This window comes from Boleophthalmus pectinirostris, unplaced genomic scaffold (assembly GCF_026225935.1).
Source record: "Boleophthalmus pectinirostris isolate CB_2022bp ecotype Guang Dong unplaced genomic scaffold, ASM2622593v1 HiC_scaffold_5, whole genome shotgun sequence".
In the NCBI taxonomy this organism is placed as follows: Eukaryota; Metazoa; Chordata; class Actinopteri; order Gobiiformes; family Gobiidae; genus Boleophthalmus; species Boleophthalmus pectinirostris.
This window is the reverse complement of record NW_026571404.1, coordinates 21,158,755-21,174,858: the sequence shown is the minus strand read 5'-3', so window position 1 is coordinate 21,174,858 and position 16,104 is coordinate 21,158,755. Positions and strand designations below refer to the sequence as shown.

General features: G+C 37.2%; 1 protein-coding gene across 1 annotated transcript; it reads right to left on the bottom strand.

The window, feature by feature from the left end:
- Positions 1-637: 637 nt before the first annotated feature.
- Positions 638-6,051, bottom strand: cxcl12a (chemokine (C-X-C motif) ligand 12a (stromal cell-derived factor 1)). The gene is made up of 4 exons (XM_020921483.2): positions 5,932-6,051; positions 4,802-4,919; positions 3,809-3,892; positions 638-2,393 (listed from the first exon to the last, which is right to left on the bottom strand). Exons 1-4 carry the CDS (start codon positions 5,996-5,998, stop codon positions 2,366-2,368), a joined length of 297 nt encoding a protein of 98 aa, XP_020777142.1. The 5' UTR covers positions 5,999-6,051; the 3' UTR covers positions 638-2,365.
- Between the last annotated feature and the right edge of the window lie 10,053 nt (positions 6,052-16,104).

Genomic DNA, 16,104 nt, shown 5'->3' with positions numbered 1-16,104 from the left:
GGGTTAGGACAAAGAGTAAATTACTGTCAAATTAGAGGATTATGTAGCTCCAAAGTAGTTTTACAACTGGTGGCCATAGCGGTTTGTCAAAGCCTGATCCTGTCTGATCTCAGCAGCTAAGCAAGGCCCGGTCTGGTTAGTGCTTGAATGGGAGACTGTTGGGAAAATCAGGTGCCACAGTGAGGCTCTAGTCACAAAAACTGACATTGTGTCCTTAAGCAAGGAACTTCACCCACATTACCTTGTATGAAAGTGGTGTGTGTGTGTGATGGTGGTGTTCCAGATTGGAAGCCTCACTTCCGTTACTCTGCCCCAGGGCAGCTGTGGCTACAATAGCAGTTTATCTCCACCAGGTGTGGAGTGAATGAATAATGCTCTGTAAAGCGTCTCTGAGTGTCCATAAAAGTGCTATATAAAACTGATGCATTATTATTCATTTATTATTACATCTTCTTGCATCATTCTTCTTGGTGATATCAGCAGGTATCAGCAACATGGCTGTATGTGTCTGATTACACAAGTTTGGATGGGTTCAAACCACCTATCCTCAGGTTTGTGGGCAAATGTTCTACACTCAACTGCTGCCACATTAATATGATTTCAACAGACAGAGACTGGAACAAATGTGATATATTTTTATTGAATACTCAATGTTACTCAGTGATACATATTCCAAGAACATTAACATACTATTGGAAGGCTGCATTAGAGTAAGCTGACTCAACCCATGCTTTGATATCAATCAGCTACTGCTTTCGTTGCAATTAAACTAGCCTTCAAAATAACTCAGTCATCGGTGCATAATGGCTGCTCACTCGCCCTCTTTATCTCTGCTAACGTTTCTATCAGCAGACCCCCACTCATCACAATATACATGGCTCTGTACCCTCGGAGGGGAGTTAAAAGTTCAACCCGTTTAGCCCTAATGTTTTCCTAATGGCTGCTTGTTGAGTTAATAGTTAAATCACAGAGAGGATCATTGTCCTTGCCTTTTATTTGCCCTCGCGAGTAAAGCTAAACACATGTTCTCACTTCAAAGTCTTTAAGATTGGCCCTGTTGATCTACACTAACAAATATGTGCTGGTTGTGGAATAAAATGCTATATTGACTGAGCAGCAGGGTATAAAATGATCAAATATGCTCATAAAAAAAAACAAATATGTGTCTTATTTTAGTTTAAAATGGCTTGTGGTTCAGACGTCAACATACATTTCTTCATTTTAATGTTTTGATTCCATACAATGCAATAGAGTACAAAAATAATCTTTTAGATAATTTTAAATTTACATGCAATGTACCTATGATTAGAATCAATCGGTGACATTTCTCAACACAGCAAAGTCACATTCAACATAAATGAGATTACATAGGGATAAAAAACAGTTTAATTACACGATGGGTTAGAACAAGAATACATCACATATAAAGTGCATTGCTATCTGCATGACAGTAGGTAGTCCATTATATGTACAAGTGAATGGTAGTTTTGGTAGTGGTAGTGAATTCTCCAGGTGACTAACTGCCGTACAACTTCCTTTTATAGTTTTGGCGTTAATTCATTTGCACCAATGTGATTATTCTTGCCCAGCTGACCAATTTTACGATTCCAGTAAATTTCTATATATTGGCTGCTCAATTAAAATGCTTAGAGATCCAGATGTTCAACTCTTTATATGCGTTGAGTAATGAGGCCTGCTCACTCCAAGCCACAAGACCAGCTCAGGAAATGCCCCAGCTTTCTTGGCATCCAAATTTCCATCGCAAAACATTGTAATTGTAATTTTTACTAGTTTGTGTACATGTCTGACAATCAAGCTAAAGTTAGCAGGCAGCCACAGGTTTTTCCAAGATGCCAATTAAATCAAAACATGAAGGACTTAACTCAAAATGTCTTTGTAAGCAACCAACTTCTTATTGTAACAAATGGAAGACACTAATGACTTTTAAAAATTATTTTCCTGGCTCAGTTAACTGCAGGGATAACCACTTTCATACTGACCTACAATATCCTTACTACACCATTGCTCCTTAATGACAGAGGCCAAAACAAGGACATATCAAAAATAGCTCTTTACTGGTGAAGTCCATAGACAAAGTCTATATACAGTAACATTAGAAAACAACGTACACTCATATAATTGCACTAATAATGTCATATCTTTATAAGTGGTGATAGTGCCCACAGTCTTGGTAGCCAGGTGACGTAATGATGATTTGTAGGTAAATTTTCCATACAAGGCCGCAGCATAACAGCCAGAATAAGTGCTGTATAATATATATATCAGATGATCTCATGAATAAACAGGCTTCATTATTGTGATGGTGGCCCCAGCCCAGGGCAAAGACATGGGTTCACAACACGGGTTAGATGGCTTGCTTGGATTTCTTCATCCTGCAAGAAATAAAAACAGATAAAATGAGCAAAACACAATAGTTTGGATTGTTTAAAGGTGTTTGTTATTTTTTGTAATGTTATTTCATACATTGATTTTTTTTTCTAATAGGGGGGTTCACTAACTCAATAATTCAATTACAGTTATTTTTTATTGCTTGAAAAACCTGTTTGCTAACTGTGAGAGTGGCCAGATGACCTGCAATTTGTCCTGGTGGCACTGCTTGTTTCTCCAGTAAAATAGATACATATAATGCCATACTGTGGAATATTCCAGACAACAAAATAACATCTCCATGGAGACAAGCAAATGAGAAAATTTAGATGTTGTACCCTTAAGAATCAGCATATATGGTTTATCAACAAAAAGAAAGACACAATATACAAACTAAATGAATACAATACCTAAAACTACTATTACAACAATGTCTGCAAACTGTTACTGTGTACATAAAGTTACCTCAGAGAAATAATTACTTTCACTTTCTCTTTATTTGTTAATTTAGTCCTCACTAGTTTGTCAGTTCATTAGTTATATTGCTCATAACCATGTATTGTTCTGTCCATTAAGAGTTATTAAAACATACAAAAGACAAAATGTGTAATCCTGTGAGGTGAGTTTTTTGACGCCTGGAGAATGAGCACAGCCCTCCTCCCTTTGTGACCAGTGTGTAATTGAAAACACATTAGGTCTGATCCATTGTTAATGCGCTCCATCTACTTTACTACATGGGCTGTTTTGTTATGCATAAGACATTCACACCCAAAGGACTCCACAACCGTCCCAGGCCAGACGGACCGACTGCAAGCCCCAAAAAGACTAACTGTTCGATGGGTATTCGGAGCGGACACGCCTGGGCATTCACTAATTTTGATGAATGACTAGAATTAGTGCAGAAAACAGGAAATTATCTTCATCAAAATCAAATCAGAATCTTCATAAAATTAGCTGCAAACCACTGGACATGTATTTACAACTAGAAATGAGTCCAAGAAGTTCTCGATGGAAACTTGAATCCCTCTACAAACTTTACAGTGCCAAGTATTTTTAAACAGTGCTGCTCTTGCAAAAGACAGTAAATGTTAACAGTGACTTCTGGGAATGCTTCTTGGCACTTGACGATTGGCAAATTCCGTTTAAGGACATGGTCAAATCTCAATCTAAGAGATAAAAATCTGTTGTTGCAATACGTCATGCAAAAGCATGTTCTGCCTCAAGAATTGGGTATTTAAGGCTTGTCTCATTACCAACAGGCTGCTATTCACATGTGTGCGCTTACACGTTTAAATGCGTCTTTGTGAATATTTGAATGTCTATAGGGTGGAAGTCATTATACAGACAGACAGACTTAGGCTAGTAAATGGGAGACATTGGAGCTGCATACACATTTTACAACTCAAAATACTGTACTTACTTGTTGATAGCATTCTGCAGGTACTGCTGCAGCCACCTGATTTCTGGGTTCACGCACACCTCTTTGTTATTCTTCAACTTTGCACTGATAGAGAAATAAAAAGAAAATAGATGAGGATTTGGCAGTTATGCTATAGCAAAAGATGAAAGACCTATTTATGCAAAAAACCTGGCTATCAGCTTTTCTGACACTTTCTTATCACACAAGCTGACTTGACACAACACTGTGAAATTAACACTTAGAGATACCGTCACAGCAGTCTATTTGTTTTTGGGGGCCACTCACACCCCTTCTCACCAAAAATGTGCCCTGGATTACATGTTAGCCAGACATGCCATTCTTAATTGTGATGGCAAATTGATGCCTTGTAAAAATATGAGTTTTGACATCAAAGGACCATGTGTCATAGAGGAATCTCTATAAATGTGACCGTGTGGCTATTTACAGAAAGGTCAAGACCAGATCATATGTCTATCAGGGGGAGATGATTGCCATAGTAACCAAGATTTTGATAACAAATGACACAAGTATTTGATTTTCTTCTTCTTAAATTACTATGTCTTCCTGTCTCCTTTAACCAAATACAGGCCTTGTTCTATAAAGTTACCACACACTAGCTGTAACATTGAATTAAGTCTGAATCGTAACACAAGGAAAGACGAAACCAACTACGCAATCATGAAAACCACAACTATTCTTTCCCGCTATAAAAAGTGCTTGCAAAATCCACCTTTCTTTCATTCTACTAAAAATGTCCACTTCCCGGATATGCCTTTAGTTTTTTCAGGGAGACAAAAGTTAACGGTTTCTTAGGATGTGTGAATGTCAGTGCGAGTGACAGAGGGGCGTATGGCTAAAATGCTTTTCTCAATCCTGTCAGCGCGTGGAGATTGATGGTGAGAAGTATCTAGGAAGGAGGAAACCTGACCAATAGAGTGTACATGTGTGCATTTGGGCAGTTGAAGAATGAAGAAGAATAAACGCTGCACTCACATCACTTGGAAGGGGCAGTTAGGAGTCTGGATAAACCGCAGCTCCCGGATGTGAAATTTGGAGATGTTGTTGACTGTGGAGCGGCAGTAACATCTCTCCACCAGGCTGATGGGCTTTCCTGTAAAGAGGGTAAACAGATTAAGACTTAAATCCTAATAGAAATAACTGCATGCAACTTAAAGACAACAAGTAAAATAAACTTAAACATTTGGCAAAAAGCAGGACCTCTCATCTCATCCTAATTCTATGTACCTCCAAACCAATTACTGCTATAATCTAAAATCTCAAAACTCTCAAAAGAATATATACACAACTGCCATTTTATCTAAAACAATGATTAAAGGAATAGGAGGATGCTCTGAACAAGCGTGTGGTCCCCATATGTGTGAGATAGAAGGACTTGTTGCCAACACGGACAGAACTTTTTGTTCAAGTTGACTTCAGTTGTTTTTTTATTCACATTTGATTGTGAGACAACACAAATCATGCCGTACATTAACCTTTTCACGAAATAAAGGGAGGGGGGAAAAAGAAGGTTGTAACGTCAAATAACTCAGAGCAATGTTGGTTTAATGGATGCGCTTTTAGGCTTTAGGCTTTAAGTCTTAATGTTAAATCTTTTTGCACTCGTACGCGCGTATTAACATAATAATGAACGGAGCACCAAAAGAAAAGTAATCAGTTGGATGTGTGATGTCGCCATGAAGACTAGCTGCACTGATGGCATCCTCATTTGTGCAAAATGAAAAGGGAAAGTAGAACAAATACACACTGATGTGTGGGTCAAGCGCGCAGCAATGCGCGCTTTTACGCACGGAGAAAAATGTGCTCTGTCTTGAATCAAGAGCCCCCTAAATACATTGTTTTTGTAAAACTGCAATTAATAAAGAACATAGTCGAATTATTAAATGGAATAATGTGGTTCCAACGTATTACGCATCTGTCAAAATTTGCGTTTTTTTTTTTTTTTTTTTTTTTTTTTTTAACTTAATCAATTTAACTGTGTTCAACTGATTGATATTTGCATTTCACAGCTATAAATATGTCTTTATATTTGCCTGTTCCATGCTAGACTGATAAGTAAAATCTGACTTGATAACTATGATATGAAAAGTACATTTGTTCCTTACCTTCTGATTCGGGTGCATGTGCTATTAACATAAGCGTAGCCACGACTGCCAACAGCTTCAAATCCATCTTCCCTCAGTACCAGTATCACCGCTGTTTGATGTGTTCTCAGTAAAGTCCAGAGGAACTATGACAGACGGCGCGCTGCTGGAGTGTTAAATTACGCACAGCCAAACGTCAAGTGCCGGAGAGACATCGCGTCACATCCGGTTTGTTTGCAAATAAAACCCACACGAACCCTAATAGGGCTGGTTCAACGCTCATTTATCGATTGCCATTCACCTATGTTTACTTTATCACTTTAAAAATAAACGTATGCACACGCAGGCATTCAGCGCGTTAAGCTGAGCTTTTGTTATCCAATGTGTGAATCCTTCTGAAAATGTATATTATGAGATTTTGTTGTTCTGAAAGTCACCGTTTCCGTTTTCACACGTACATTTTTTCCCTCTCAACAGCAGAAGTGCGCGCTCCCAATTAAGATGCATCAAATCCCCAGAAAAAAGACCTCTACGTGCTCCGGATGTTGTGTCTTTTCCAAAGAATTAATATCTAGATTTGATCTGTTGGCCTGTAGCCTAATCATTTAAGAGGAAACTACCGGCCACTCATTCAGGTATATGATTACACAATTTGATTTCCCCCCCCCAAAGCAGCAATGATGTATCCTAATAGGCCTACTCTGCTGGTGGGAAATACATATATATATATATATATATATATATATATATATATATATATATATATATATATATATATATATATATATATATATATATATATATATATATATATATGTAGTAGAAACTGAGTTGATAATCACCTAAATCCATTTTTTAAAAACCGTAAACCCTAAAACAACCGAGAAGGCGTGTGGCTTTGAAAAGCAAATACGGATTTAAAACAACAGGCACGTCAGTCAGGTCATGTTTGGGTAGAAGAGTATTTTTTTCGGCCCAGGGATCACCTCCACTTCTACGGGAAAGTTTCCACTGTGACCGTATACACATGTACGTATTTGTAGGCGCGTGCATGTCGTCGCTGCGGGCGCAGGACGCTGGTGTTATTAGTGTCCTTAACGGGATGCAGATGTGAGGCAGGCATTTGGCTTTCATCAAGAACCTTAGTGTGCAGGCACTGCCTCTGTTGTGTGAAAGTCACTTAGTTACTTTCTTTTTTCTTGCTGAACTCAGTCACAAAGCAATCTGTAGTCTTGTAGCCAATGGGTCATCTCAAATGAGAATGCAAATATATGAAGTGTTATGATAGATGTGGTGCACAGAGTAAACATGTGATATTGTAGTGTGTATTAGGCCTCTTTATGAGTAGGCTAATTGGCTTACAGCTTCTGCCTCCTAAAACTGTAATGTTGAGACAGTTCTTTTACATGTGAATAAATTAACTAAAACGTAAACAGAAATATTATCAGGTGTACCTAAGTGGCCAGTCAACATACTGTTAGTGGGTCATCAACTTGGTGGTGTTTGAGATGTTGCCATGTAAACCGGGCAGGCAGCTCATGACGAGTGCTGGGCATGCCGTTGACAGCTGAAAGAACATATTGACTTCTCTCACAGACCTCAAAGAGTGTCTGACTCCAAGTGTGAGAGAGGAAAATAGACCAAGAGTACAAGTCATGGCCCTGTGGCAGCAGATCTGTCTAAGAACCTCTTCTGAAATGTTGGCTTTTAAAACACCATCTTAAGGCAGGACTACTCTGGCCTACAATGTCAATTTTTTTTTCTTAATATTTTGTCTGATGAAATTATTGTTAAATAAAACAAATACAAACTGAATGGGTCTGAGGTTGAGATCCACAGGTGAAAGTGAGACTAAATAGAAAGATACTATATAAAATAAAAAACACATTAGGACTAAGCAACACCAAACCTTTTAGAGAGAGTTTGTCTTGCCTCTCCTTGTTCTCTTCCCATTTCCTGCTGTGTTCCCGTTCATTTATGGATTTATTATACTTTTAGACACTGCTGATTCTGAAAACAACAATATCAGTCACTGAACCCTTGCCCTAAAGTGCAGCTGGATTCCCATACCAGCTACAGTTTTGTTGATGAGGAGAATTTCTTTCCCCTAAAACTTTGTGAGCTTGACACAAACTTGTAAAAACACAAATGGAAGTAATTTATTCTCAAAAGATAAATAAGTCAAAGCATGCTCTTAATGGTATCGGCCTGTGACTTCTCATGGGACAACATAACATCTTATTTTGCAACTGCTGAGGTGAATGGACCAAAGTAGAAGGGTTACATAAGCAACACTTGGCACCAGTTATTGTTCTATTGTTTCTTTCCCTCTAACCTTAACAACTGTGGGTTTTGTATTCCCTGAAATAAAACACACGCTTCTGTTCTTCTGCCATGATTTACTCTATACCTTAAATCTGAAAATGTAGGAAATGCATTAGTTCTGGTGATTTAGGTACACGCTAAACTTAAAGTGTATGATTCCAGCTCCAGCGGCTTTCTCTGCCACCTGTGCATGTAGCACTGTTTATGAGATTGGAGCTGGCTTCCATGTGGTGCCCATGTTTTGGGAGGTCCCCCTCCAGGGGTCCATCTCCTGTTCTCTGTACACCCCATTTCTTACTGTACCCTCAAAGAGCATCACTGCACACTTTTTTGACCGTGACTGTAAATTACAAACCCGATTCTCTGAAGATTCTCAGACTTAGCAGATGTCTTGAGCCCATGCTGTTCATGGCAGAGAGGTTACATTTACTATACTTGTCTTGAATTTATAGATATTGTAATGGTTTATTATTAGTTAAAAAAATGTCAAAACATTCTTAATGACGGTATATGCTTTGTGTTGTCGACATTCATGCAAACAATGAATGCTTGCTATGTAGTGTTTGGTATTTTGTATTTAAACTGTTATTGTCTTCATGCATTTTGATGCATGTAGGCAAGTCATTAAAATGAATTAAATTCATCCACATAAATTCCATTCTTTATTTGTCACGTATAAAATACATTATACTTGATCCATATATTTTCTGAAGTAAAGTTGCAGAGGAGTAGAGACATCATGATCTGTCACTGAGCAGTTTATTTAAACCCTTTCAGGCCATAGTGACCCTTACAGACAGTGTGACCCCGGGGGCATTGCTATGGATGACTGAACTTATTATGACGACCGTCTAATTTCCACAGATCACACTTTATATTGTGAACAAACAGGCAACTGGCCACAGTAGGACACCATTGTGGATCTATGGGACTGAGGTGCTGCTGCTGAGTCTTTGTCCTCATCTCCCATAGATTCACCTATTAAACTAGCACATGTGCCCGTCAGTGATGTCTTTAGCAAAAGAAACCAAATCAAAGGAAACACAATGCTTTTGACACAAGCTTACAATTACTCAAAGATCTTTGGGCAACCATTTCCTGTCTTATCCTTGTTTAGATGAAGGATTAAAGTCTCATTGAGAATTTGATCTCAATTAGCTATATCAGTTAGCAGATTTATGTGCATGTTCTGACCGCAAAGGCTCTTATGTTAGTTGATTTAATAGCATTATTCAATCAACATTTGCCACAAGTTTCTACTGACTCTCCTGCGGCACAAGTGATCCACAGATCCACATCATGAATCATTTTATACTTTTTTTTGGGTGTAGAATTTGGTGTATCTACTGATTACCTGACATCTATATATTTATTACAACACCACAAGCATAAATTTATAAATCCAATTTTTGTTCAGCTTGTTTTTAGACCATGAGGACAAAATAAGACTATCTCACCATCTCCTCTAAGAATTGGAAACAGTAATTCAGTTATTTATGACCACGTAATGAAATGAAACTTTTAATAGAAAATGTTGATTCAAAATACATCTTAACAATAATCTTCTGTAGTATAGAATTTTCCTTTTTATCCTTTTATTTTATTCTATAGGTGTTGGTGATTGACATCTGGTCCTGTCGGCTCACGGGAACCGTCAGGAGCAGAGCCCCTGTCTTCAGCTGCTTGTGTGGTGTTAGCATAGCAACTTTGACACACGGTAAGATGCCATGACACTGCGGAATCGTGTGTTTGAAGTCCACAACTGTGATATAGTGCAGCCCAGCCATTCATCAAGTTACGCTTTTTCTACAAATGCAAGGAATGCCATCAAGGACCTTGGATTTCTCCCTCTCTCTCACTCTTTTCTTCTCTCTCTTTCTAAGAAATAATCAATATTTTTGTAGCCCCAAATCAGCTAAATCATGAATTTATGTCTGTTTTTTGTCTCTTGTCATACATGGTCACTGGTTTTCAGTTCTTCAAACATGAGAAGCTGTGAACCCCCGGCTGTTGTATACACATGTCATTGTGGTCATGTGTGTTAGTAAATTGTGAATGCTGAAACACACTGAATCTCTCCACTCCACTGTCATCTTTTTTATGAGTTTGTTTTGTCATAGAAACCAAAAACCACCATACAAACATGGCCTCCAGTTGGTTCATCCTCTGACCACATACATACCGTCCTTTGGCATTGATATACGCTCTCCAAAGCTAGTCCCGTTGGCACTTGCATTAGTCAAAGCTTCCTGTTGCAGCTTAGTTCTAGTTTTCCCCTTAAACCTGATCCATTTGTGTGATAAAAACCCTTTGGAGCCACATGGAGGTGGTTAATATTGCATTATTCACCCTTAGCTGTAGCGTCAAAAAGCACAAGTGGTATTGCCTGTCTGTCGTCAACCTGGTATGTGGCCATGTAATGCGCCTCTGATGACTAAACAGGTGAGTGTGAGCCAAAAACAGCTGAAAATCTCTCACATAAATCACAGTGTTATATAGGCCCTCAAAGCTTGGTTTAACAAGACCAGTAAAAATCCTTTATGTTTCTGAATATACATTTTAATTAGTGCATATATATATATATATATATATATATATATATATATATATATATATATATATATAAACAAATGCTGCAGCTGTCTGGGTTTGTTAAAAATAATTAGAGTAAAAATAAAAATGAAAATGTGGTGTATTTTTAGCTATAACAGTTTAATAATCTTTTACTCGCTGTTATGTTCAAATAATGCACATGCACAGTGACCATAAAACACTGAGATAAAGAGATGTTATGTAATCTAAAATAACACTGCTTTTATCATGAACTGGAATGAAACATTATTATTCATCCATATATTTATTTAAGGCTGTAAAAAGTTCAAAAGGTAAGAGTTATATAAACAATATGTAGACGCTCAACAGTAACGGACATTTTATTGTATTTTTGATAATGAACACTGAATAATTAGGTCTAAGATTACAACATAAAAACATGAAAGAAGTCCTTTCTGTTTTTTTCCAACTCTAAAGAGCTGTTATGAAAAATTTCTTCACTGTTAAAAGTTAAAAATACTAATGGTTAAAACAATACTATAGCTAATAACTTGTCTTGAATGTTTATATCACAGATTTATAGGAGCTCAATATTAATAAAATAATATTATATTGTAGCCGAGCAGCATTTTGCTCATATTATTTATCTAGAATGAATAACTATAATACAATAACTTACAATAACTTAGACTTGACTTTATTAATCCTCAAAGGGAAATTATTTAGATGCAGTAGCTCACACGTCATCTTATAATAACAAAGAGAAAAAATATATAAATGGTAATAATGAATTCTAAATAAGTAGCAAAAATAGCCAGACTTATAGTTATATAAGTGTATATTCAAGTAAAAATAAAAAATAGAAATACAGTAATACAAATATATCTCAGCTATATACAAGAGGTCATAAGGAAAAACAACAATAAGAGTAAGAATAAGAATTTCAAAATAAACTACAAATGTCTTTTATTTCTCATTATATATACACAAACTTGTCCCAAACTTTCACAACCTCATCTTTTTGATCCTTGCCATGTTATTGTAAGAGGCACTTTCTCCTAATTTGGCCGTATCCTCCCCTTTCCCCCGACCTGTCTCCCATCAGGGCAGCCCCCATGCAGCCAGGTCCTTCTATTTTCAGAGGTCCGCTGAGCTGTAACGCCCCAGCTGCCCTCTCTTTACTGCTTGGCTATGCACAGGTTACTACATACATAAAACACTTAGGGAAGAGTTAAAAGCTACACCTGTCAATCTAAAGGGCTTTAACCTGACACCTCCTTTAATGTGCCCTATATGTGTAATTTAGGAGGCTGCAATACTAGTAGTAGGCATCACCCGAGCTTGTATTTAGCCCTGTCACAATAAATATCTACTTACTGTTCAATATGAAAAGTGGAACAATATATTTTTGGGGCTCAGTATTTATCATGTGTACTTTTTCTTTGCAATAGTGGGGAGATTTTAGTCATTTTTTATATAATACTGTAAGATTTGAGTTGTAGAGGATAGAATGAAGAACTGCTATTTTTAATGGTTTACTGACATTATCCTGATTATCCTCGGTAATATTGTTTATCGCAGTATATCTCTGTAGCAATATATCCTGCTTCAAAATGTGGTATTGTGACAGGCCTCTTGTAACCACCAAGGCTGTAATCAAATATATATTAATCAGAGTAAGCCAGCGTCACCACCAGCAGTGAGGAGAAAACAGAGTATCTTGTCCGTTTTCACATGGACAAATAGAAGATATTGTTACAAGCTATTCATCCCACATCCCCGTCTTTGATCGTACTCCCCAGTGAGGACAGAGTGATTTTTTAAGAGGGGTATAAATGAACTTGAGTGGGATTAAGTACACAGATCTGAGCTGTAGAATCACACATGTAGGCATCAAGGCACAGTACGCACAGACAAGTAAACATGGGGTATTTAAAACAGATGTGATTCTATAACAAACTCCATAAGACTTTGTAGTTCTATAAATAGTTTTGAAACTGCGAATGTATGGATTATGTTGTAGCCGATTATTCACTTCAACTCCTCTGTGAACTGAAAACAGGCCCTGAGCCACACATGAGCAAATATTTGGTACAATTTAGATTTTCTGGAAAACCTTGTGTACTTTATGTTCACTGAACATCTTCTTAGACATAATATTAGTAATTATTTATGCAGTTATATATGTGTCTGCAGTTGTATATCTATATATATATATATTTTACTTATTTTTATTAAATCATTTTTGGTGCAAGCCACATAAATATGAAACAGCAGTAAAAATACAATACAAGTAAAATGACAATAAAGTTACAGTGTAGATGCAGTCATACACATTGTCTTTTCATTTACTATTCATAATATACACTACACATACACTATATTATTATTAATATTTTCTCCATAAGATACACATCCTTTATTTTACTTTTCCACTGGGTAATTGTGGAGGGCAGCGGCCTGAGCCATGAGACTGTTATCATTTTTTTGGCAATTATTTGGTCTTATGTCATTTGGAAAAAATCCCAACAGCACAATGGATGGCTCTAATATAATTTTCTACAGTTGTATTAATAATTCAAATGTATTAGTTACATAACATTATTATATGGCTCAAATTCTGCTGATCAGATTTTTAAGTGTACAAATACTTACACTTAAAGGTACACTGCGCAAGTTTTTAGTGGAGGGACTATCACCTGCTTGTCTCCATGGGGATGTTATTGCTTTGCCTGGAATGTTCCGTGGTATGACTTTAAACATTTCCTTCTAACATCAGTTTTTACAATCAGTCCTTCTGTGACTAAAGGCAATTCTCCACAGATCTGAAATGAGCTCTCCCTCGTGTTAGAAAAGTTTAATCTCTACTGTGGAACATTCTAGACAAAGCAATAACATTTCCATCAGGTGAAATGTTACACAGTGCACCTTTAACAACACTTAAACAAGCTGGTTAATCTTTCACTCAAAACGCATTAGGCTAAGGATAACTACATACAATGGAAATCTCTTATCAGTGTTAAATGTTTGAAAATAGTCATTAAGGGGTTTGGATAAAATTTAGTGGCCTCTTGACTACTCTAAACAGTTGTTGTTTCCGCAGAGTCCTCTCTCTGCACCCCCTCCTCTCTGCTGCACCTCTGTCCACTAAATGAAACCAGGACTCAGCTTTAATCAGATCCAGCTCTGGACAGACCTATATGGGGCACTCATTTTTCTCCCTCACCTCTTGTTACTTTATCTTTCTTCGACTTCATCTGTACCCGTCTTCTGCAGCCGCTCCCTCACAGCGCACTGTTCTTGCTGCTTCCTGTTTTGCCCGTCCTCCTGGAGCTTTCTTTTACCCTGTGAGCGTTTGTCTTCATAGAAACTTTTTCATGAGTAAGTGGAAGGACAGCAGGGCCTCTTTATTAAAACATCTATTAGGGGTGTACGGGGAAGTATATTGTACATCAGTAAAAGCATCTATCTGGCATTTAGGCCTTTCAGAGCTGACCTGTATTTGCCTGGTGGCCCCATTTACCTTTCTCCACGGCAATAGATAAGTCTAATGCCATACCATGGAACATTTCAGGCAATAATAACTCATTGGACTCATGCAGATGGCAGAAGTTGACTTTAATTTTTGACTGTTGTGTTGTTGTTTGTTTGTTTTTTGTAACATTTTAATAGTTTAGGAATGGCATGTTCCTTAACTGCACAGTAACAGCATTATAACAGAATGGAAATAACACATAAAATAAAAATGCATTTAATGTTATTACAAAACATGATAATTATGGAACTGGATATGCCAATTTATTTCACGATCATATGATTAGTCCTTACCCATTGCATAATTTAAATGACCAAAGAACAGTAAGTAAATGACACAACAATTAATATTTGTAGTAAAAATATACATACATCATGCATGGCACAAGAAAGCAGTGGTCACGTATCCCCAATTCTCAAGAGTATCAGGTAGATCATGTGAGTTATCAATCATCACAAAGATAAATATTTGGTTTTACCTCTGACCAAAACCCACCAAAAATGTGCTCAGCTTGTCTTCACACACACTTGAACATGTGCTCCAATTATGTGTCCTTTGAAGTGTCCACAATCACCCCAGACCTCCTTTAAACTCCGACCACATGTGGCTGACCACTGAACACTTCACCCGTAGCTTTGTTTGTTAGCTGCCCAAACTCATGGTCACACCCTCATTCTCTTCTATACATCCACTTCATTCATGACCATAACCCCAACCGTAACCTCCTAAGCCCATGTTAAGTAATGGGGGTCCTGGCTTTAAGTTATGGGACCCCACACAACGGGAGGGATGAAAAACGCTCATGCCATGCTTGGTGACATTAAAAAGTCAATCCGCTCTTCATTTTTATCGAATGAATCGTAACATTAGGGACAATTAATTCCTGTCACAGCACGAAGCCGAGACGACCCCACACCCCAGTTTTATTGAAAGCAGATATGAATGTCTTTAATTTAATTTGGGAGTGAAATCATGTGTCCCAGGGAACAACATGACAAATGGTGAACTTTGAATTCAACTTTAAAGGTTTCTGTATTTTCCTCGCCTTCTACTAAATGGACTGCAAGTTAGGCCTTACTTTAGTCCTTGTCTTTCATTTCTTCATCCATCTTCTGTTCCTCTCTCTGGAGACAATAACTCACTTACTGCCACAGCGATTTACACTAGATTTATGTTGTAGGTGTATTAAAATAGATATAAAGTACATCTGTTTCTAATACAAACCATATGTAGCACCGTGCCTTTAAATAACAGGAATACTTTTGACCAGTATTGGACATTTAATTGTTTTTATTATGTGATTGGAGATACTAAGCTGACAAGTTTTTTTTTCTTATCTTAAAGGGCTCATCACAAACTTACCTGGAGTTGTGTTTTGTTTCATTCACACATGTTTAACCATACATATTTAGTAGGAGTCCTGCATATTTAGGAGTTCTCTCAAAGAAAACACTGTATTCCACTATGTTTTTAAACTCCATACATCATCATTAGAATCATTTCAATACTTTCAGCCCTGGAATAACCAGTTTCTATTACACAAAAGGTAGCTGTTAACTTAAAAACTACGGTTACATTACATCACAAAGTGAAAAAAAGTATTTTGAGCATTGGTGATGTAGACAGACTAATAAACCAGGATTACTCAAACATGTGAGACTGAAACAAAGCACAACTCCAGGCTTGTTTTTGAGGCGATAACAACATTATAGCATAGCTCAAAGCGCTCAAGATTTTTGAATAATATATTGCCTTTAAATAATAGGAATTCATTTATGGTG